General features: G+C 39.5%; 2 protein-coding genes and 1 long non-coding RNA gene across 5 annotated transcripts in view; 1 reads left to right on the top strand and 2 right to left on the bottom strand.

Annotated features, from left to right (window-relative positions):
• The window catches only part of DYNC1I2 (dynein cytoplasmic 1 intermediate chain 2), a 40,786-nt gene extending 33,212 nt beyond the window's left edge, over positions 1–7,574 (top strand). For all 3 annotated transcript variants that reach the window (XM_067549252.1, XM_067549254.1, XM_067549253.1), the window contains 7 exons: positions 384–530; positions 875–988; positions 1,440–1,573; positions 2,563–2,707; positions 4,359–4,499; positions 5,784–5,909; positions 6,812–7,574. In XM_067549252.1, the coding sequence (XP_067405353.1) occupies positions 384–530; positions 875–988; positions 1,440–1,573; positions 2,563–2,707; positions 4,359–4,499; positions 5,784–5,909; positions 6,812–6,925 (921 nt within the window). In that variant the 3' untranslated portion in view covers positions 6,926–7,574. The remainder of the gene's footprint in view (positions 1–383; positions 531–874; positions 989–1,439; positions 1,574–2,562; positions 2,708–4,358; positions 4,500–5,783; positions 5,910–6,811) is intronic.
• The window catches only part of LOC137153657 (uncharacterized), a 28,039-nt gene extending 9,989 nt beyond the window's left edge, over positions 1–18,050 (bottom strand). Inside the window, exon 1 of the long non-coding RNA XR_010919867.1 lies at positions 17,879–18,050. This is a non-coding gene — a long non-coding RNA (uncharacterized lncRNA). The remainder of the gene's footprint in view (positions 1–17,878) is intronic.
• A 1,554-nt stretch (positions 18,051–19,604) lies between these two features.
• Positions 19,605–21,784, bottom strand: part of SLC25A12 (solute carrier family 25 member 12) — a 71,026-nt gene continuing 68,846 nt past the window's right edge. Inside the window, 4 exon segments of the mRNA XM_067549251.1 lie at positions 19,605–20,069; positions 20,071–20,235; positions 21,119–21,209; positions 21,411–21,569. Of these exon segments, the coding sequence (XP_067405352.1) occupies positions 20,045–20,069; positions 20,071–20,235; positions 21,119–21,209; positions 21,411–21,569 (440 nt within the window). The 3' untranslated portion in view covers positions 19,605–20,044.

Genomic DNA, 21,784 nt, shown 5'->3' with positions numbered 1-21,784 from the left:
TAGTGACAAAACAGTTTTCTGCTCTCCTTGATACTAAGACACAATCTGTGGTCATTTAACAGAAATAGAATCCAATAATACTGACTTCTGGGGAAGATACAAATCAAATATATGCATATGGAGAGGGTGGGATTTTATTTGTATTTAGTAAAAGTTGAAGAATGTCAAGGATTTTAAGTAACCATTCAACTCATGTAGTTGTGAACCTTCGTTTGTTTGGACAAAGGAGCACAAGATGGTAAAAGCAATATCAAATGTCACTGGGGATAAGCTCATTTCTAGCATTTGGTCACATTTTTCTATCTTTTAAATTATTGATTTTGTCTTAAATGTAAAACTGTCACCTGTGCATGTTGTTGTTTTTTTTTTATCATCCTTTGCAGTCAGCAGTGATGTCAGCTACATTTGCAAAATTTCATCCAAATTTGGTGGTTGGTGGCACATACTCAGGCCAAATTGTGCTATGGGATAATCGCAGCAATAAAAGAACCCCAGTGCAGAGAACTCCACTTTCAGCTGCTGCTCACACGGTAGGGGTGAAATGAGAATTACTCACTGTTGACCATTAACCCGTTGGGGTGGGAGAGGGTTTCCCCTGAATGAACGGTGACGTTTTAATACTTAATGTCTGGGATTACCAACAGTTTTTGTCATTCACCCATCAGTTTTATAGGTGCTTATCTCATCACCATGTGTTACTTAAATGCTAAAAGGCTAAATGAATTTTCATATCTTTCAAATAGTACTGTTAGTCAACTTAAATTGCTTTATGAAATATTAAAATTTGTATTTCACACTTGTATTAAGTGATGATCATTGAATTTGTAACTATGGAAACAGTTACCGAAAAGGATTTTGTAATCTCTCTTTTCAGCACCCTGTGTACTGTGTAAATGTGGTTGGGACCCAGAATGCTCATAATCTGATAAGCATCTCAACTGATGGAAAGATATGCTCATGGAGCCTGGATATGCTTTCCCAACCACAGGTAGGATAAACTTGGAAAAATATGTAAGAGCTATAGATGAGGCTATTACTTACCACTTCAACTCTCTCTTTAGCTCAGGTAGTCTAATCTGTACTTTATTAAATACTTAGCATTCTAATATTAGAATGCTGTCTGCTTTAAGTATTTCATAAAACTTAAAGAAGTGTTAAGCATTTTGACAATATGCAGACATTCACACCTTGAGTAGTTGTATAGTATTTCTGTAAGATAAATTCCTTTTTTACTGTAGTAAATTGTCATAATAATTTATGGATTCTTCAATACTGATACTAAAGCTTGGATTCCTGAATGAGACACATCTTCCAAATGTAGAGAAGGGCTGGAATAAGAATGGCTTGTGGACTAACTAGTACTAGAAGACCTACATGATTTCTGGTAAGAGATAAGATGGCAGGTTTGAAAAATAAGTTCCTGCTACTTTTCTCTACAGGATAGCATGGAGTTGGTTCATAAGCAATCCAAGGCTGTAGCTGTCACATGCATGTCCTTTCCTGTTGGAGATGTCAACAACTTTGTTGTTGGAAGTGAGGAAGGCTCTGTGTACACAGCATGCCGCCATGGCAGGTGAATAGACACTCAAAATATTTGCATGTGTTAAAATAGTAAAGCTTACAGGATTTTTTGCTTTATAGAAAACTTTTGTTGTTTAAGCTTAATTGTTCATTGCAGAACTTGATGCTTATATAAAAAGGTAATATCTTTTTAACAATAAGAAATATTAAATCAGAACTTTTAAAGTTCAAGAAAAGGGTCTGGTATATAAGTATTTCTTTACTTTGGCTTAGGACTACTTTTAATTATGAAAAGATGAACTAATAGACTTCAATTCGATTCATTTGAATTGTAGCAGAACATCCCAAACTTTATATTGGTTCTACAGTTAATTGTACAGTAACATCACATACACATCTTAAATTGGCTAGCATTTCTCCTGCTGTTCAATTTGTTTTGAAATTATCTGGCTGTATCTCATCAATTGCTTTCTTAAATAAAATGGAGTGTCCAGTTTTCATTTCAAATACACACCTGTCTCACTGCACAGCTCTTTAGTTTAAAACTAGCCAAAATTGTCTCTCTTCTTCATAACCTTCTTTTTCCCTCCTCTCCACTTGATCAGTTCTGATATGAGATGATTGTGAATGTTTTGTCACTGCTTTAGGACTAAAGTCTGCCTCAGCTACATGTGACTCCTGTTTAAGGCAATGGGAGTTTCATATCCATATCTGAGGACTGAATTTTGTTCTTTATCTGATTCAAATATTTAGCTATTGCTTGCAGAGATATCTAGTCAAATGTGGATGGGATAGCCTTGCCAAATGTTACTGTTTTCTGTGGTGTTATTTCTGCACTTAAGTATAACAGAATAAAGCTTTGGAAAATAATTTAATACACAGGATCATATTCAAACCCACATTTCACTGCCCTCTGCAGGCCAAAGCTACCTGGGTTCCATTGAAACCCACTCCCAATTTATTTAAAACATGTATTCGTTATTGCCTGTATTTGTGAAATATAGTTTCAAAGGAAATTAACCTAAATATATTTTTAAACAGCAAAGCAGGGATCAGTGAGATGTTTGAAGGACACCAAGGACCAATAACAGGCATCCATTGCCATGCAGCAGTTGGACCTGTAGACTTCTCTCACCTTTTTGTCACTTCATCATTTGATTGGACAGTAAAGCTTTGGACAACTAAGGTATCTAAAACAGAGGTGTTTAACAGTTAGACCTGGTCTACACTAGAATGACCAAAGTCAGCTTTGGTTGACAAAACCGAGGTGGTGTACACACTGCAATGAACACCCCACCAACAGAACTGCTTTGTTTTTCGACACAATAAAGCCATCTTGCTGAGAGGTGTAGGGCTTTTGTCGGCATAGTTAGGGCAGCTCAGTGTCAATGTAAACACTGCGTCCCCTTACATGGGCTCTTGGGCTGTCATTCTTGTCAATTTCAATGCTCCGCTGATGGCTGGTTCCTGCTCCCAGCTGGGGGTGGGGTGAGAAGCTCTGGCTGCTGGTCCCTGCTTCTGACTGGAAGCTGGGGCTAGAAGTTCAGGTGCTTCTCCACCTGCTTCCCACAGGGGCAGCCTTGTCAATTACATGGATGAGCTGTGAAATTGACATGGCTGCCTGTTCTGGAGGAGGATGGAGAACAGAGAAGCCCTGTGTGGCTTGCCCTGGCTCCTGCAAGGGAAAGGGGAGGGGAGAAGTCCTTGGTGGTTTCCCCAGGTTCCTGGCTGGGACCGGGCCGTGCAGGGGCAGCTCATAGGAAGCTCGGGAGCTTGTGGGCTCCCATGAGGGAGTTGAGAGTTGCGGGCTTCAGCTCCCCACACTGCCCTTTAGATTGGTGGACGTGCTGGTGGTGAGGACACACTCCACCAACCCAAGGAGGGCAGTGTGGACATCAGCCACCACTGTAATTGACTTACAACCACTGCTGTAATCTGTATTAGGTCACCTTATTTTTTAAGTATAGACAAGGCCTTAGACTTTGACACAAGGTGGTGCTATAATGTAAGATTCAGTTAACCAAAGCATTATCAGATGGTTTAGGGATGCTTGTTAAGCCAACTGGGTGAATGGTAACATCAGATGAGTTAATTTATGTAGCTTAGTTCTTTTTCAATAACCTAAAAGTAGACACCAAGATTATTGTAACTCATTTTCACCTAAATGTAACTTTTGTATGTAAATGTTGCTTCATTTGTCTATTTCTGGTCCATTTTGCTCATCCTTTCAACTTTTGTTACTGGATTGGGAAGAACAATGTAATGATTCAAATCTAATATATACACCTAAATTACAATGTAACTGATTTATCTCCTTAGTCCTCACCACAGCGCGTGCACAAGGCATGCCACAATCTTGTTGAGAACTAGGAGGGCGCTCCCATCAAAACCAGTCAACATTGTTCCATTGCTTGCTTTGCGAGCTGCCTTTGCAACATTGCTGTTCTGGGAAGCATGAAGCTGGGGTCTCCCCCAGAATAGTGTAAAAGCCTACCACTAGGCCATCAGACCAGCTCAGTTCAGAAGACTTGACCAGAACTTACTCGTATTGAGGTTGTTATACCAGCTTCCTATTGAGGCTGTGTTTTAATAGCAGGCAATAAATGTGCTATATAATTCATCCCAGGTGGGGAAAGGTGGTCAGTCTTGCAGTTATTTTGTGATTTACTTATGTAAGAGACAGTTTAAGGAATTCTTTAAGCAAAGATTGTTACTTTAATTGTAGAATTGCTGCAATACGTACTGTACAAAAATCTTTGTCGTTGTGAAAAGATGTTGCTTTCAGAACCCCAAATATAAATATTGTAATTTTACAGTATTACACACTTTTGTTTCAGAACAACAAGCCCCTCTACTCATTTGAAGACAACTCAGACTATGTTTATGATGTGATGTGGTCTCCCACTCACCCTGCCCTGTTTGCTTGTGTGGATGGAATGGGTAGGCTTGATCTGTGGAATCTCAACAATGATACTGAGGTGATGTACAATAGCTTAACTGTTTCAAACTTGACAAGAACTAAAAATCTTACATTTCTTCAGAAATGTGTATGGCCAGAAGTGTTTTATCATGCTATATATTTCTGCCACCACCACCTTGGCATTACATAGTAGATGTGTGATTAGAGGGGAATAATTCAGATCACTTTTTTGTGCCTGATGGTGGTAACTAAAATGGTATTGTTCTCCCAGTATAAAAGGAATACAACATTCCTATTTATATATCATGCTATATTTGTATGGTTCTCTCTTAGGACTTGCCCAAGTACATCATCAAGGCACCTTTTAGTGACTATGGCATACAGGGCTAAGCATCCTGATACTATGAATGTGTCACATAAGATAGCTGTTACACTCTTAGTTGCCATAGTAGATTCACTGGCTCACATTTGAATTTGGCTGGTATTTTTTTCATGCTAGAAAAATCATACCACAATCATTAACGAGCTGGTAGGGTGAGACACTGTTACCTTCAGACAGCATAGTTTTACAAACAGTGAGGTTCTGTAAAGGATTGTAATCAATATCTATCCCAAAGACCATGTATGTCATAACACTTACATGCCTATATTACATTTACATAGAGCCTTTAATTCTAAAGGGCTGTGTACCTCAACACAGCTGATCCTCCCTGTACTAGCAGAAAGCCTATTGAGGACATTCCTAAATACAGGTCTGACAGGTAGCAATGAAATTAATTCCACTAAACAACTATGTTGGCTGTGTTACATGTTTTGAGAAGAATTGGGCGGGGGAGAAATTGTCCTAGGATTATTTTTTGGCAAATTTCCCTATCAGTTCTGTAGAATGCAGTGTATTTACACTATGTTCCTACTGATTTAGGGATTGCTTGTATTAAATGTTATGAAGCAATTTTTCCCCTCTTTCTAAATGAGATTTGCTTGCCATAGGATATCTCATGACAATTTCTGCATATGTATTTCTCATGACTGCTACAAACTTTTTTTAAAAACGGAGGTAGCTTTTGGAAGGAAAGAGGAGCAGGGGAGAGTAACTGGGGTAAGGCTTGTAAGCTCCCATCCCTCCTAATTCCCCTCCCCAGTGTATTGGGCCATTGCAGGAAACACTTGTCCAATCTTTAACACTGATCTGTTTCACCTTTTAAAACCTCCCTTTACAGCAGGGGGAACAGTTGGCTGGAATACACTTCTGCTTAATTTTTTTTAAATAAATGACGGGCATGGACAGATGATGATTACAGCTATAGAAATACTCAGTTTTAACTGTTTTAAATGGATACAGGTGCCAACTGCAAGCATTACTGTAGAAGGTAATCCTGCTCTTAATCGTGTGAGATGGACACATTCTGGCAGAGAGATTGCTGTCGGTGATTCGGAAGGACAAATAGTTATATATGATGTGGGAGAGGTAGGTAACTTGTTTGCTGCTTGTTACATGGATTTAAAGTACCTTCCTGAATTTGTCACTTACCTTTTTTGACTTTCAACTTTCCTCCAAAACCTTTTTGCCAGGAATAAATGGTAATGCAAGATAGAGGTTCTAGTCCTCTTGCTTTCAGGATTAATTCTGATTTTTAAATTGTTTCAATCTCAGTTCAACTTCCTACAATATTTTAGCATTTTAAAGAAACTTTGACATGTATTGTAATTGTGCAACTAGAAGTAAAATTGTCAGTATAATGAGATGCAACAATTTACAAATTCTGCGTAATTTATGCTGCAGGAGGTAGGAATTGCATTTAGAGGAGATTAGTAGTGGGTGGAGAAAGTATTTACCTCTTTATCACTACTCTGAATGTATTCCAAGTTGTTGGTAAACAAATGTACCATTCAATGTCTATTTGAACATTGAAGTGAGACTGTCTCACTTCAATTCCTACTGGGCAGGTGTCAGTATCTGTAAAACTATCACACTTGGTACCTAGCATTTCAAGGATTGTTGTACCAGGATAAAGAACTACGTATAGAGGTGGTCTCTCCAGACTGAGGCATATTGGCCAAAGTAACTACACCACTGCCATTTTTGTTCTGTGTTTAAACACAGGACTTCACCATTAGAATTCTGACAGCATCCTTATCAAGCACTGAATTTATTAGTCTTTTAAAGCATACTAAGTTACTGCCATTTGTTGGACAATGAATACCAGCTGTATTTGCTAGTAAGGCTATTTGAAAACTTCCATTGAATAAGGTAAACTGTTATATCATCACAATTCATAAATGTGGTGTTAGGCAAGGTGTTAAAATGAGCTAAACTACATTCAATATGTACTTATCAATAGGTGCAAATAATATTGTATTTCTTCATAGCAAATTGCTGTTCCCCGCAATGATGAATGGACGCGGTTTGGTCGAACACTAGCAGAAATTAATGCAAACAGAGCTGATGCAGAGGAGGAAGCTGCAACCCGTATACCTGCCTAAATCTTTCAAAATGGGTGTTGTAGTGGATTTGGGAATGATTTATATAAGTTTCCAGAGTAATAGCATGCTTCAGTCTACCTGATAACCTGAGGAGAAATACATGGAATAAACTGTGGATTTTGAAAATGTATAAAGATTACTGACAACTAAGTCTTGTAATGTCACTTTAATATATAATTACAAGCACATTATTCTTGAATTTGTTTAACTTTTAATACAGCTGCCCTGACTTTGCAAGAAACATGTTTTGCAGAAACAACCACCCAGATATATATTTGCTGTAAGGCTGTTGAATTTTTCATATAACAGTATGCAACTATTTCTGAAAGGCAAACAAGTTCAATTTCTAAATCAGAACTTCCTGTATTACACTGGCTAACTTTCATTAGGTTGTTAATATTAGGATATTAGAACTGCCCTTGGAAGTGCATGCATCTGTTCAAAGTAAACCTTCATCCTGTTTCTTACTGTCTTTTTAATAAATAAGTAAGGCTAGGGTAGTAGGTTTGGTATATGAATACAAGAATGTAACATTTTTTATTTGGTCACTGAACCTGACTTTATAGAATACACATTTAGTACCATGTCGGTTAAAAAGTTCAGTAAAGGTGAGATTTCTTAATAAAGGTTACAAAAGCTTTTATCACCAGCCCAGGCCCCAGTCTTTTTTTTTTTTTTTTTTTTTCCCCTTCTAGTAACATCTTTGCTCAGATGTACAAAATCATTAGGAACCACTTCTTTACACTCAAAGTAAATCGTAGTGCAAGATTCTTTCCTATTCCTCCCAAGACACACTTCAACGAACCAACAGGCAACCAACTCCTCTCATAGAGGATTGCTATCCCCCCTCATACTGAAAAAGCCAGACTCTGGCATCTTTGTAAAACCTGTACATAGAAGAATATGGTATTAAAACAGTGTGTGACTAACTCATAACATATACAAAGAATGTAGGAATGCCTTAGTTAGTGTTTTGACAAGGGATTTCTATGATTAGCAACAGGACTTCTGGAGGATGCTGGAAAAACCTATTGTAATCTGCTAGATGATAAAATTACTAATAGATTGGATGAAATTACTTAGAAAAAGCTAACTTCATAGTACAGGTGATAAAATTGCCAAGCAAGCAGAAAAAGCAAAGAGAAACATGCTCTCTTTCTACCAAGTTCATGTAAGACAGTAAATGGGCTGCTGGAGAGATGTGGCCCTAGCTTGGCCAATCCTCTACCCTCCTAGAAAAGTTAAAGCCAGCTTCTGCCACAAGAAAAAGGTCTCTTAAGCTCTTGTTTCACCACAGATGTCACCTTAAATATTTCTGACTAATTCCTGGAGGAGTTAGTCTAGGACAGCTTTAAGGTGCTGGTCAGAACAGTCTTAGCTACCCTACCCTCAGAGACCACTACTCCCCAACTGCCTACAAAGGTTCTTCATATCATAGTTTCTTTCTCAAAGATTTGCCAGTTTTGTTCAGCAGTAACGCCATCCTGCTTTTAAATTATTTTTCCTCTACCAGTTATTCCCCTCCTTCACCTTGGCAGCAAGAGAGAAGCTTTGCCCTTTGTGTACAGAAAACAGTGCCCCTCCATTCTTGAGCCAAGGTTCTGATTAATATCTGCTCCAATAAAGCCTCTTCTCTATCAAGATCAGTATCACTCCTTCCCATGAGGTGAGAGTATGGACAGTGCTTTTAAGAGATGTGAATTGTCTGCTCCCTTAACTATCTTTGTGCTCTCTGAACAGAAAAAAGCCTAACATTAAGGAGAGTGCCTGACTCCTCCAATAAGAACATTTGTTTCTCAGAGGTCGTCTACTCTGTAAGATAGCTTCTATGTATCTGAATGATGCTGCACAGGATTCCCTGAGATGATCGGCTTAGAATACTGCTATCCTAATGCTGGCCCAAAGGCATCTCAGAGGGGAAGGGAACTCTCAGCTAACTCAAGCTTATCTTTTTCCCCCAACAGGGGCTCATTTGTTTGGTGAGTGCCAAAAATGGGCTAATGTCCAGTTTCAACTGGAAATGCTCCGTCAGTGTTTCCAGACAAAACATGTCCCATTTCCATGATTTACTCTCTCTTTACAAGTAAAGGAAGAAGTAACTATAAATTGTATGAGGCCTGAGGCCACAATCTGGCTAGAGGCCATGCCCACTCATGCTGGGAGAAGTCTACCTATCCACCATGCCTGTAAGGGAAGGGCTCCTTACATTTCAAGGCCAAGGGAGAGTTGCTCCTGCTGACTAAATAAGGTGATAGCCCAGAGCTATTTAAAATATGTAGGGACTATCCCCTACACCTTCCATAGTTCAAATGTAGGGCAATAGCTCCCTCCCCACAAACAAGCAAATCTGCAGTAGTAAAAAGAATGCAACCAGAAGTCCAGCAGCAGAGTAGGGGCTACCCAGTGTATTGACTGAATGCAGCATGTATGATTACCTACCTTGTGGGCAGGTGGCATGTCAAGAGCTCATGGCCTTCAGACTGAATACAGGCTGAGAGTAGAGTGGCTGAACTGCAGGAACTAAGGAAGAGAGGGGTTCATAGATGAGACTTTCTGGCACAGAGTAGAGCAGTCCCACCCCACCCCCCTAGTCTGACAGCCTCTGTGCTGTTGAGGAGGATGGAACTTGGGGGGGGTGGGGGGAGAGAAGAGATCATCACACTGGAGCAGAGAGAGAAAATCCCATAAGTAGGACCCTCCTTCCAGATGATCTTCTGGTATTCTCTGACACTGAAGATACCTCTCTGCGGGAGGGAATCCTGGTTATGAGGAAGAGACAGGTAGTAATAATGCAGGATTCGATCATGAGAAATACAGATAGCTGGGTTTGTGATATGAGAGAACTGTGTGGTGAATTGCCTGCTGGGTGCAAAGGTGGCAGAACTCTCAAGACATCCAGGTAGATATATGTACAGTAGTGGGAAGGAGCCAGCATTTGTGATACATGTAGGTACCAATGACCTAGGGAAAGGTGAGAGAGGTGTCCTGAAGACCAAATTTAGGAAGGATAGGTTCCACCTAAACTGAATGCAGGCAGATCGCTGGCATGTAAAATTTAAAAGATTGTAGAGGAGTTTTTAAACTAAGGGCTGAGAGAAAATAGACACATGCAAGGGAGGCTCTAGTAAGGGAGATTCTCTATATTTTTCAGTAAAGAGGAGAGGATAGAAATACAAGTAGGAACTGAAGAAAAACAGTCCAATAAAAAAAAGAGACCCCTTCAATTATATCACGATGGTAGACAACTCAAGTGACAATTTTTATAATACTGTAAGTCTAAATAAAATGGGTGAACTTAAGTGATGGTATTAAAGGAGAATATTGATATAATAGGGCCACTGGATGATCTACCTCCTAAAGGAGCACTCAAGGAAGACCCAAGCTATGGGGGGGAGGGGGACCACTGAATGAATTCTTTGCATTGGTCTTCACTGCAGACGATCTGAGGTAGATTCCCACACCTGTGCCATTCTTTTTTAGATGACAGATCTGAGTAATTGTCCCAGATTGAGATGTCAAGTGGGTTTGGAACAAATTGATAAATTAAACAGTAATAAGTCACCAGGACCAGATGGTATTCACCCAAGAGTTCTGAAGGAACTCATGAAAATTGCAGAACTATCATCTATGGTATGTAGCCTATCACATACATCAGTTTCTGTACCAAATGACTGGAAGCTAGTCAAGGTGATGCAAATTTTTAAAAAACGCTCCTGAGGCAATCCTGGCACTTACAGGTCAGTAAGCCTAACTTCATACCAGGCCCATTGGTTGAAACTATAGTAAACAGAAATATCAGATGAATATGATTTGTTGGGGAAGAGACAATATGGATTTTGTAAAGGGAAATCATGCCACACCCCTCTATAAGAATTCTTTGAGGGGGTCCACAACCATGGAGACAGGGGTTATACAGTGTACATGGACATTAGAGAAAGCCTGTGAGATGTTCCCTCACCAAAGGCTCTTAAGCAACATAAGTAGTCCTGGGTTAAGAGGGAAGGCCCTCTTCTGAATCAGTAACTGGTTAAAAGACAGGAAACAAAGGGTAGGAATAAAAGGTCAGTTTTCAGACTGGAGAGAGGTAAATATTGGTGTCTCCTAGGCATCTATGCTATTCAACATATTCATAAACGATATGGAAAAAGGGGTAAAGAGTGATGTTGCAAGGGTTGCAGATATAAAATTACTCAAGACAGTTAAGTCCAAAGCTGACGGCAAAAGAGGTACAAGGAGATCTCACAAAACTGGGTGACTGGGCAACACAATGGCAGATGAAATTCAATGTCGATAAATGCAAAGTGATGCACATTGGAAAACAGTCAACTATACATACAAAATGATGCAACCTAAATTAGCTGTTACTAAAGAAAGCAATCCTAATGGATCCATAATGGATAGTTTTCTAAAAAATATCCACTCGGGGTGCAGCAGCAGTCAAAAAGCTAACCATATTTGGAACCATTAGGAAAGGAATAGATAAGACAAAATATCAATGCTTCTATATAAATGCATGGTATGCCTACACCTTGAATACTGTGTGCAGTTCTGGTTATCCCATCAAGAAAGATATATTAGAATTGGAAAAGGTACAGAGAAGGGCAACAAAAATTAAGGGTATGGAATGACGAGAGATTAAAAACACGAACTGTTCAGATTGGAAAAGAGACATGGGTGGTATAGGATAGGTCTATAAAATCATGAAGGAAATGAATAAGGAAGTGTTATTTACTCCTTCACGTAATACCAGAACCAGGGGTCAGCCAATTAAATTAATAGGCAGCAGGTTTAAAAAAAAAACCAAACAAACAAAAGGAAGTACTTCTTGACTTAACACAGTATCAACCTGTAGAACTCATTGGCTGGGGATGCTGTGAAAGCCAAAACTATAAAAGGGTTAAAAAAGAGAATGAGGTGAGTCCATGGAAGATAGGTCTATCAATGGCTATTAGCCAAGATGGTCAAGGATATTGCCCCATGCTCTGGGTGTTCTTAGGCTAGATGCTGCCAGATGCTAGGACTGGATGACAGGATGGATCACTTAATGATGGCCTATTCTGCTTATTCCATTTGAAGCTTCTAGCATTGGCCTCTGTCGGAAGACAGGATACTGGCCAAATGGACCATTGATCTGACCCAGTATGACCATTCTTAGGTATGGGCGCAAAGAATCATTAGGAATACAGGGGGGAGTTCCTCTGATCCTAGACTTGAAATGACTGATAGTTTGTGGTTCTCAAATGGTTCAAAATTGAGTCTTGTCCACTAAGTAAACTTGACATCCTGTATGCATGTTGATGCTTCCTGTATTATTCCCACTCGCCTTCATGTTACTGTTACAAGTAGATAGAATATCCATCATAATACACAGCTCTCTGCCTGTCAAAGCACTAAACAGTAGTTGTCACCACCATGAGAGAGAGAGAGAGAGTTAGGAATATAAGCATTGTCCTAAACTACACAATCATCTGAGGCTGAGGGAGAAAACAGCAAACCAGGCCTTTCGAGCTCAGCTGACCTGAACTGCATTAGCAGACCTGTTACTAAGGCTCATTAGCCTTGGTCTCAGAGACCTTAGCTTGAGTATTTTCCAGAGGATAACCCTAGGCTCAATCGATCTAAGTAAATCGGTAAGCAAAAGTAGGATCCACTTGTTTCTAAATTCTTTGGATAAAATCACCTGAAAATAAGATTGAAACCTTGGCAACCCAACTTTATATGCACCCTAGGATTATTTTTGCTGTTGAGGAGAGCCTGCTAATCTCTGGAAGATTAATGCCTTTTTCACTTAAGAGACCAAAATAGTAATGCTCCCTCCTGGAGGCAGATTGAAGTGGCTTCCAATAAGTTGTTTGGGGTTTTTTAAAATATAAATGTGTGTGTGTACTCACAAGAGCCTTCAGCAGCTGCCCCAGAGACTAATGTCAAGAAAAGTCAAAAAGAAGTGTAGTAATACTCGTTTCTGCTGTGCCACTGCCCCCACTAGAATCCTTGTCAGAATCCTGGCTGGTGTATTCTCACACTAAATGTAATCATGAGAGAGGTGTTGGTCACCAATGTCAGTCAGCTAAATCCTGACCGAAGGATAATTTTGCTTCCTATTTAATGAGAGATTCTGGTCTCTTTCAGGAGTGGGAAGCATGAAAACTAGACAAGAGTCCGAGCAACTCCAAAACCTAATGAAACTTGAGTGAGTGTAGAGCTGATTCAAAAATGGGGAAAATAGTCATTAAAAATGTCTGTTGAAAAATTTCAAAAACTCAAATTGTGACCAACTGTCAAGCTATGTGAAATCAGATTTTTTTTTTTTTGGGGGGGGGAACAAAGCAGCCCCCTTTTTTCCCATCAGATTTAATCATTCAAAATATTTTGACCAGTTCTAGTAATTGGGCAACATGGCAGCTGAAATTCCGTGCAGACAACTGGGAAAGAAGGTAGCTCTTTAAAGCTATACTGAAGCATTCAGGTGCTCAGGTTTGGTCAGTATCTTAAAGAAAAACTAACATCCAGAAGGACACAGCAATGAGTCTCTGCTTCAGGAGTTTAGATAGTCCCACTTCTCTTCATTCTCCCTCTATTTAATGTTAGCACTTTTAATCTCAAAATGCTTCTTAATAATTTGGAAAGAGAAAAGTAAAAGAAATACAGCGTTCTGAATGGTATAAAGGAGGTTAATCATGTAGTTCAGTTGATCACTTCCCATAGTGCAAAGATGAGACCAGCAGGAAGGCAATAAAGATCAAACTGATAAAAGGAAATACTTTTTTGGGCAGCATACAGCCTGTGGAACTCACTGTTGCAAAGTATCATTGAGGCAAATAGCTTAGTAACAAATGTTTAAAAGTATTACACCCACAAAAGACTTAGCAGGTCCAACTACGCTTACTACATTAACATGCAATGGCTTTTTATTTCTTATGCTTCAGAGCGTACTCCAGTATGGCCTCAGGGAGTTAGGAAGACCTCTTCCCAAGAATTTAGTATTTCAAAAGTATATGTCTGATTGGAGTTCTATATCACTATAGACATTGGCCACAGTAAGGGATGGGACACTGCACTTGATGAGATCAACCACTGATCTTAGCAGCTTCCTAAACAGCCTGAATAGAGAAAAATTGTAATAGTGCATCTTGCAACATGAATGTTCATGTTCAGAGGGGGTGCCCTTTTCTGAAAGAAGCTTGGATCCAAGTTGTTTGAGAGTACAGTAAGAAACCTGTGCCCATTCCAAAGGTCAATGAAAGCATGGCATCCATTTCCAGAGCAATTTACCTTTCAGCTTATCCCACGTCAAACAAACAAACAATCTGACAATATTAAATATTAGTAACTCTCCAGCACTGGCGACTCTAAGAAAGAGCTGGATAAACTCAGGCCAAGAGGCATGCTAGCTTCCAGTGGCATCGACATCAACTTTGCTGCAGGGCCCTGGCAGTCTTCTGCACAGACAACGGTAGCAGAGAGCAGTTTTAACCACAAAGGAGCAGAGGCAGCCCAGCATAGTTCCATGAATGGGCAAGGCTGGGCAGGGTGTGTGGGGGGCAGGTTAGATAGCAAATGCACTGATTCAGCACATCCTCTCAGCAGCCTCCCAGTCCCTACTCAGCACCTGTCAGAATGTAAAACCACTCAACTGAGGGTAGGCAATAACATCACTTCTGTCTCAGGTGGCTGGGGAATTTAATTTACACTTCCTTGTTTCAGCTGCAGCAGATAAACCACACTTAAAAGAAACTTGAGACTGAGGATTTTAACAAAAACAATAGGAAATCCAAGGCAAGTACCAAGCTTAGCATTACAGTACTCTTCAGTTTAAAGAACACAAATCTCAAGTGCTTCTCTGTCTCATTGTGCAGTTCAGATGGGTGGTGCTCCAGGTACTCACACAGGATAGCTACAGCTTACTGCTCTATTTTTTATGGAAATAAATGCCATGCAGTATTGGATGTGCTAATTACATGCCTTTGTGTATATGTAATGAGACATGTAATCACAGCACTAAAAGTACTTGTTTATTTCAGTGTGCATTAGACAAGCAGAGCTGGAATGCAGCATTGCTACATTCAAAATATTTGGCAGAAAAATTACAGGAGCTCATGCAGACATGTAGGGCTCCAAAAGCAGCTAAGCTCACCTGTTCCACTATGCAGAGGCTGGGCTCAGATAGCTCATGATGGGAATCTCTCCACCCCACCACAGAGCTGTTCCATACATCAGTGCATACAAAGGATGTTGTAAAAGGACGGCAGGGCCATAACCAGTGGATCCTCAATTATGGGGCTCCACTAGCTAGATCTGTCACATCGAGCTGGAGGGGTCTGTACCATAGAGTCTACTGCAGTCCATGGGCTGCAGCAGCACTCAAAGCGACTCAGCTGGTACTCCAGTCATGGGGAAAACCTCTGCATTAAGTCCATTTGTGCTGTAGTTGCATCAGGGAGAGCTGGGACCAGACTGCAAATAGACCATGATTTTTAAACAACTTAATTTCTGATCCAAATCACTTCAAACACTTCTGTGGCACTTGTATGAAGGGACAACTTAATCCAGTGGAGACTCACAAGTTTTAAAATTAAGCCAGATGAGTTACCCAACTGGGGGGAGGCGGCGTATGTAAACAGCATCAGATTTAATTGCCTGAATAAATACTTTTTCACCCTCTCCTCCTTCACTCTGAAAACCTGAACAGCTGCCCAGTGCTTCACAAAATACAAAAATACCTTTTGGCTGAGGACAAGGGGAAACATTATATCCTAAAGAGGGGTTTTTTCACTCCAGCAAAGTTCAAGTGCCTGAACATGGGCATGTATAATGAGGGTGCTGCCTTCCCCATTACAGTAGCTTTGCAGAGCTAAACAGTCAAGTTGGCTGGAGAATGACAGTTGTTTCACAACAATTTGTGAAGTTTGGACTTTTGTTCCACACACTGTGAAATGTTGTAGCTTCAACAAAACATGTTTTGACCAAACCCCCCCACACACACACACACACTCATTTATTTAGTTGAAAGTGTTCTGACCAGCTCTACCATACCAGTCAAAATCCTCTTCCGTGCGTTAGTATCAAAGAGCTTTACGTTTATTTAGTGCCATTTGTTCTTAATCTCTTTGACAATCCTACTTCTTTTCCAGGAGAACCATTTCACATATTTCAGAATCAGAAATAGCTTTATGTTGCTATTTAATCTATGCTAGAACCAGAAGTTCTTTCTTGGTATTAAAAAACCCTTCATTCTATTATGAACAAAGCTCACATGGAGACTGGCTACTGTAATCGGAATTATGTCTTCAGGAGGTTATCTTCGCTCAATAGATTTGAAAGTGAAATAACTTCAGGCTTCCATCAGCTTTGCCTTGTCAAAGTACCCCCTCTATTTTCAATCCAAAATCATGCTGTTCAATTTGACATTTGCCCTGTGTATTTTCACACACCTTGTGATAGTAAGCTCTCTGTTCAGTTGACACACATAGGGACTGCATAAAGAACAGGCATGTCATGTGATGGTTTCTACCCGTTCAGGCACTGGAATTTTTAGCAAGCAGCTTTGCAGCTTCTGCTTGAATTTAAATACATTTTGGAAGGATTTTGCCTCCATCCCCACTCCAAAACAATTTATTCTAATTCTAGATTAAATTTTCAAACACAAACTAATTCCTGCTCCAGAGGACTCTTGACAAGAACTATGTATGAATATGAGGCTTGATAGGCTCCAGCATGGATCTGGATCCATAGGTCAGGTGTCATTTAGGAAAACATATTAGAAAATAGAATCTAGCTTCAAGCAATTTATAACCATTTTTATTTTTCCATCCAAACCACATTTGCTTTCACAGCCCCACCCCCCATAACTTTTAGGGTACGAAAAGAGGATGGGATCAGTGGGATTTCTTCGGTCAACCCCGTGCCAGGATGCTAGATATTGTAAATGATCATTCCAGGAGTCTCACTGACCAATCACTATTTGGAACTCAAGTCAGCCAACAAGCTGTGACAAAGATTAAATGCCAGTGGGTTCCAAGCATTTTTCTACCCCTCACGGAAGTGTATTCTTTTCCTAGAACAGAACAACATTTGAAGATATGGGAGTGAGAGCTACCTAGGAAGTCTATACTTCAGCAAACTGCCTGAACAGATACATTCTCTGATCAAAGAGTGGGAACTGGGTGCCCCATAAAATAGCTTTGGTTACATGCACTCAATTCCCATTGAAGTCAAGAGCAGTTTTGTTCAAAAGTTAAGGGCTGATTGTAGTTCTGCAGCAACAAAAGAGAACAGCTTTTGGACACTGACTAGAACACAGGGAAGATTTGGGAGTGTTTATTTGGTAGAGACACTAATGGCTGATGTTCCTATTCAGTTTTTTAAAAGGCTCTCTCTTCCTCAAATGTTCTCTAAAACCCTTGGCCTTCATCTGTTCTACAGTGAAAATATTTAACTGGAATAAAGTCAAGGCAATTCTGGTTGCTTGCTTTTTTCTTTTTTTTAAATCCTGGAGGCTATTTAAACCAACCCTGGAGCCAGATACTATGGTGTCAGAAACTGAAGTTGTGGGATAGGTAGTTTTCTTCTCTGCTTATAAAAATCTGGCCAATGCCTGTCTTCTTGAATGGACAGATCTCTCTTCTCAGTATTACATTTCTTTAACAACTTCCTAAGGAACTGCAGATCTTTGACTATCACCTATTTCAATTAAAATAGCTGCCTGAAATGGAGTGTCAATTGGTTTGAGGTCAGGACCAATTATATCTGTCATTTGGTATTTTACTGCAGCTCCTAAACCCAGAACATGGAAGTAAGACATTAACTAGGTACTAATTTAGCTGTCTCCCACACAAGTCAGTTTGTGGGCATGGCAGGGGCTTCTCCCCAGTTAAACAAGTATACATTGCCAGGCCCAATCCCCTTTAAACAGGTTGTTTGGATAAACAAACAGAAAATAGCCCCTCTGCTCACCTTTTCTTTTAGGATTTCACAGCCTCTCCTCCCGGAGGTCTCTGGTAATCCAGCTTCTTGCAGCTTTCCAGCACCAGCCAGCTCCTTGCTTAGCCAATCTTCATTCAGATAGCTCCAGCTATTCTTCTGGAACAGCAGCTTCATGGCTCTGCCACAGGAGTTAGCTCCACTCTCATTTGGTGCCAGGTGCAGAGCCTGTCCCAATCATTCCTCCTCTAACAGGCTGTTAACATTCCCTGGTGAAGGCCTGCCCCCTTTAATTGGCTCAACTGGCCCCACCAGCTCTGATACAAGGGCACTGGTCCTATTCTGCTTACAGGGACCAGCTACCCATTGACAGCAGGATGATAGATTACAAACATGAGCAGGGACTCTTGCTTTTTCCAATATGTCTAGCTGGAATTTTATATTTGCATTGTTCCAAAAGCAACAACCTACCAGTCAAAAAGACTTTTAATTTGGCAAATCTACTTGAGGCAAAAGTTCTACATAATTTTCTCTCCAAAATACCTGAAAATCTTTTCAGAGTAAAGCATCCATTCTTTGGAAATCAACCAGGTGCCTCCATTTTTTTTTTTTTTTTTTTTTTTTTTTTTTTTTTTTTTTTTTTTTTTTTTTTTTGAAACTTCAAGATTTTGCAAAACAACTAGCTTTTTTCCTCGTTTTCCTCCTGCCAAGAAGGAACTTATCTCCTCCTTGAGCAAGTATTTCCAAGTGGATTAATTTTTATGTATCTCAAGCCCACAAAGCCAGGAGGGCTCACAGCTCCCCAAGCTGTCAGAAGTCATTCTTCTAACATACAGGAACCTCCTCTGCAGAATATACAGCAGCTTTGTAAATCTGTAAGGCTGTACTCGGAGATGTTTGCATACATTCACACAGTGCTACAGATCAGATGGCAGTAGGGATAGGATTTCCCCATGCTGCACATTAATACAAACTTTATACTGCTAGTGAAGGCACAATCATAGAAAAATGGAAGCTGCATCTTTTAAACAAATGTAAACAAATTCCTCAGAATTCAGGAAATATAAATATTCATAGTTCACCCTTGTGTGATATATTTCCTAGACTATGCAGGGAGCCAAATTTGTCCTTCGGCGAGTTCACTGAAGACAACAGTTACATCCAGGATGAGTTAAGGCCAAGGGCTTTTATTAGGTAATTACAAATATGACACTTTTGGGACTTGCTGTAAAATAGCAGTGCATATCCTGGCAATTATTTCATTTGAATATGTTAAGACTAAACCCTGGATTTATTTAACTTGATAATCAGATATGTAGATGTACAGGATAAATTTACTCAGAGTGCTCATAAGAAAATCCACTTAGTTAAATACAATCTCACTACATTTAAACATGATATGCTGAATTCAGAATTATCAAAAAATCACTGGTCAGCATTACCATGAGTTTCTGGGTAATTTCTAGTTTTCTCCCCACATACACTCACACAGTTCCTGTGCTGTAATTTCCTGTCAGCACTGCATCTTTATGCCTTTGCATTTATTAACAAATACCTTGATTTATTCCCTAAGACATGACCAAAGTGGTCCATGCAGTTTTATTAATATTGCTACCACACTTCACTCCCACAGCACTTTAGAGATTAGAACCAAATGTCTACACAATAATAGTCTCTTTCTGGTCTTAAAAAACTATGACTAAATACACCAAATATTTGATGGCTTATTTATAAAATACACAAATATAAGAAAATTAAATGACTTTAAATATATTTTATTGCCACATGATTCTTAATAAAAACACCTTCAAAACATTCTGTACATTTCAAACTGTTTAGAACTGCATACCCATTTTATAAATGTAATCGTGTATAGATGCCATGATGTCTCTGTACAAAGATGTACAATATGTACAGTAACATTAAGTGCAAGCTGTGCAAAGCCAAGTCAAGGTTACTGATTCATGCCACTGGTAAGGGAAAAAAAAGTCAATGCAGAACTAAAGCTTCAATGAGTTTTCCTGTGTGCAAATGATTAGTTTATAAACAAATAAATGCATATTGTATATCTTATAGAAAGGAGTGATTTGACTTGAAATCTCAGTTCAGCAAGAGCATCATGCAGCTGCCTGGATAGATACAGTACTACTCTTGAATTTTTTTTTTCATTGCGCTATTATAGTAGGCTGAAAGGTCATCTCAAGATTCAGCTGCTACTTTGGGTGGAAGCAACATCGGGAGATCGAAATTTTGGAAGATAAAGCCCAAACTTGTTTTCTATACCAGCAAATGTAGCTGTAGCAAGTCTATATCCACCTAGGTGGTCAGGATTAACAGGAGGAAGGTCTGAGATTCGAGATTTTGGTGTAGGTTCTGATCCAGAAGGTTTGCTGTTTGAAGAAAAAAGAAGAAAAGGTTGAGTATTTAAAATGTTTCTCCTGCGCCAGAGTAACCCAGCAGAATCTATAGTAAGCCAATATTGAAAATGATTATTTGTCTGCGACGTATAAATCAATATAGTTAAAAAGTAATTGTTCTGAAATCCAATATCAATGGAAATGTTTTCATGGAAAATATTTTTAAATAATTTTATTTAAAACAGTTTAAGGGGGATTTAAGAATTATCTTACAGTGTTGGAAACCCAAATACAGCAGTTTTGTGCAGTGAATTTAGGGGTATGTCTATACTGATGGCGGCTAAGTCGCCGCCGTCAGATCGACCTTTCTGGATCACTTGAGTGGTCAGTAAAGACCCACTCAATAGATCCAGAAGTCGACACTGTAAAACCACCCCCTCAAGCAGTGTAGCGCTGTGTCGACAGGAACATGATTCCCATTGGCGCAGTGCAATGAAGACGCCGCACAGAAGGGAAGCACAGCAGTCGACAGGAGTTACGCAAGGTACTCTGCATAGCTTGTGTAACGCCTGTCAACTGCCGCCGAATCGCCAGGTAAATGTAGACCAAAGCTAAAAAAATGACACTGATTTATACTTCATGTTGCTTAGATAGTGAAATAGTTTATAAGTCAAGTCTATTTGATTTTTTAAGCTCTTTCAGTTTAATACCCAAAGATGTTATTAGTAACGGAAGTGTTTGGGGATTTTTTGTGCAGGGTACAATTAAAACAAAATTCTGGCACTTTGATATACAACTAATCAATATCATTAAGTTTAACTACATCTGTTTCAACATAGTCTTTCCATTTAGTTCTCTGAAGGCTCTAACTTGGCAGACCCTGCTTGCATGTTAGCGAGCAAATGTTTGCACTTACATTCCTCCAAAGTCAACATAGATCCATCGCTGCAGAAGTTCATAGGTCACTAATGTAACTCCAAACTGGGGTGAAGATCTGAACACTCGAGCTGTTGAATATTACAAATAATACTGTAATAGGACAATATTAGATCAAGAAAGATAGTCTGAGAATTTCAGTCGAATCTGTGAACTACAATACTAGGGCCCAATCCTGCAAATTTTACTCCTGGGAGTAATACTTAGTAAAATAAGACAAAAAGAATTTGCAGGATTGGGGTCTGACTTTAAATATAAAGACAATTCCCCACCTACAGCTCCCTTCCAAAAAGCGGAAGGGCCTTCTTCTCTAAGTATCTTTCCAAAACAGTCAAAAACTCCACTGTATGTTGTCTGGCCAGCGCGAGCTGCCACTTGCAGTCTTGTCTTGATGACATCAGCAGGGGTTACCAAGGAAGCCGCAGGCACACCTTTTAAAAGAAAACAGCACTTAATTTACACAAAGTATCTTGTAAAAGATAGAAATATTTCTAATGTCAAAGAACATACCTGCAAACTTTCATCTTTTTGAGAAAATAAAGCTTGTTAAAAATGTAAACCCACACACCCTGGTACTGATGTAAAGCATTCAAAATAGATTTTTACTGCAGCTAGCACAGCACAAGCCATGTGTTTCTTTTAAATT

Source organism: Emydura macquarii, unplaced genomic scaffold, assembly GCF_026122565.2.
Source record: "Emydura macquarii macquarii isolate MOO-44397 ecotype Brisbane River unplaced genomic scaffold, CSIRO-AGI_Emac_v2 contig_1253, whole genome shotgun sequence".
In the NCBI taxonomy this organism is placed as follows: Eukaryota; Metazoa; Chordata; order Testudines; family Chelidae; genus Emydura; species Emydura macquarii.
Note: the sequence above shows the minus strand (reverse complement) of the source record. Positions and strands in the feature narration are given on the sequence as shown.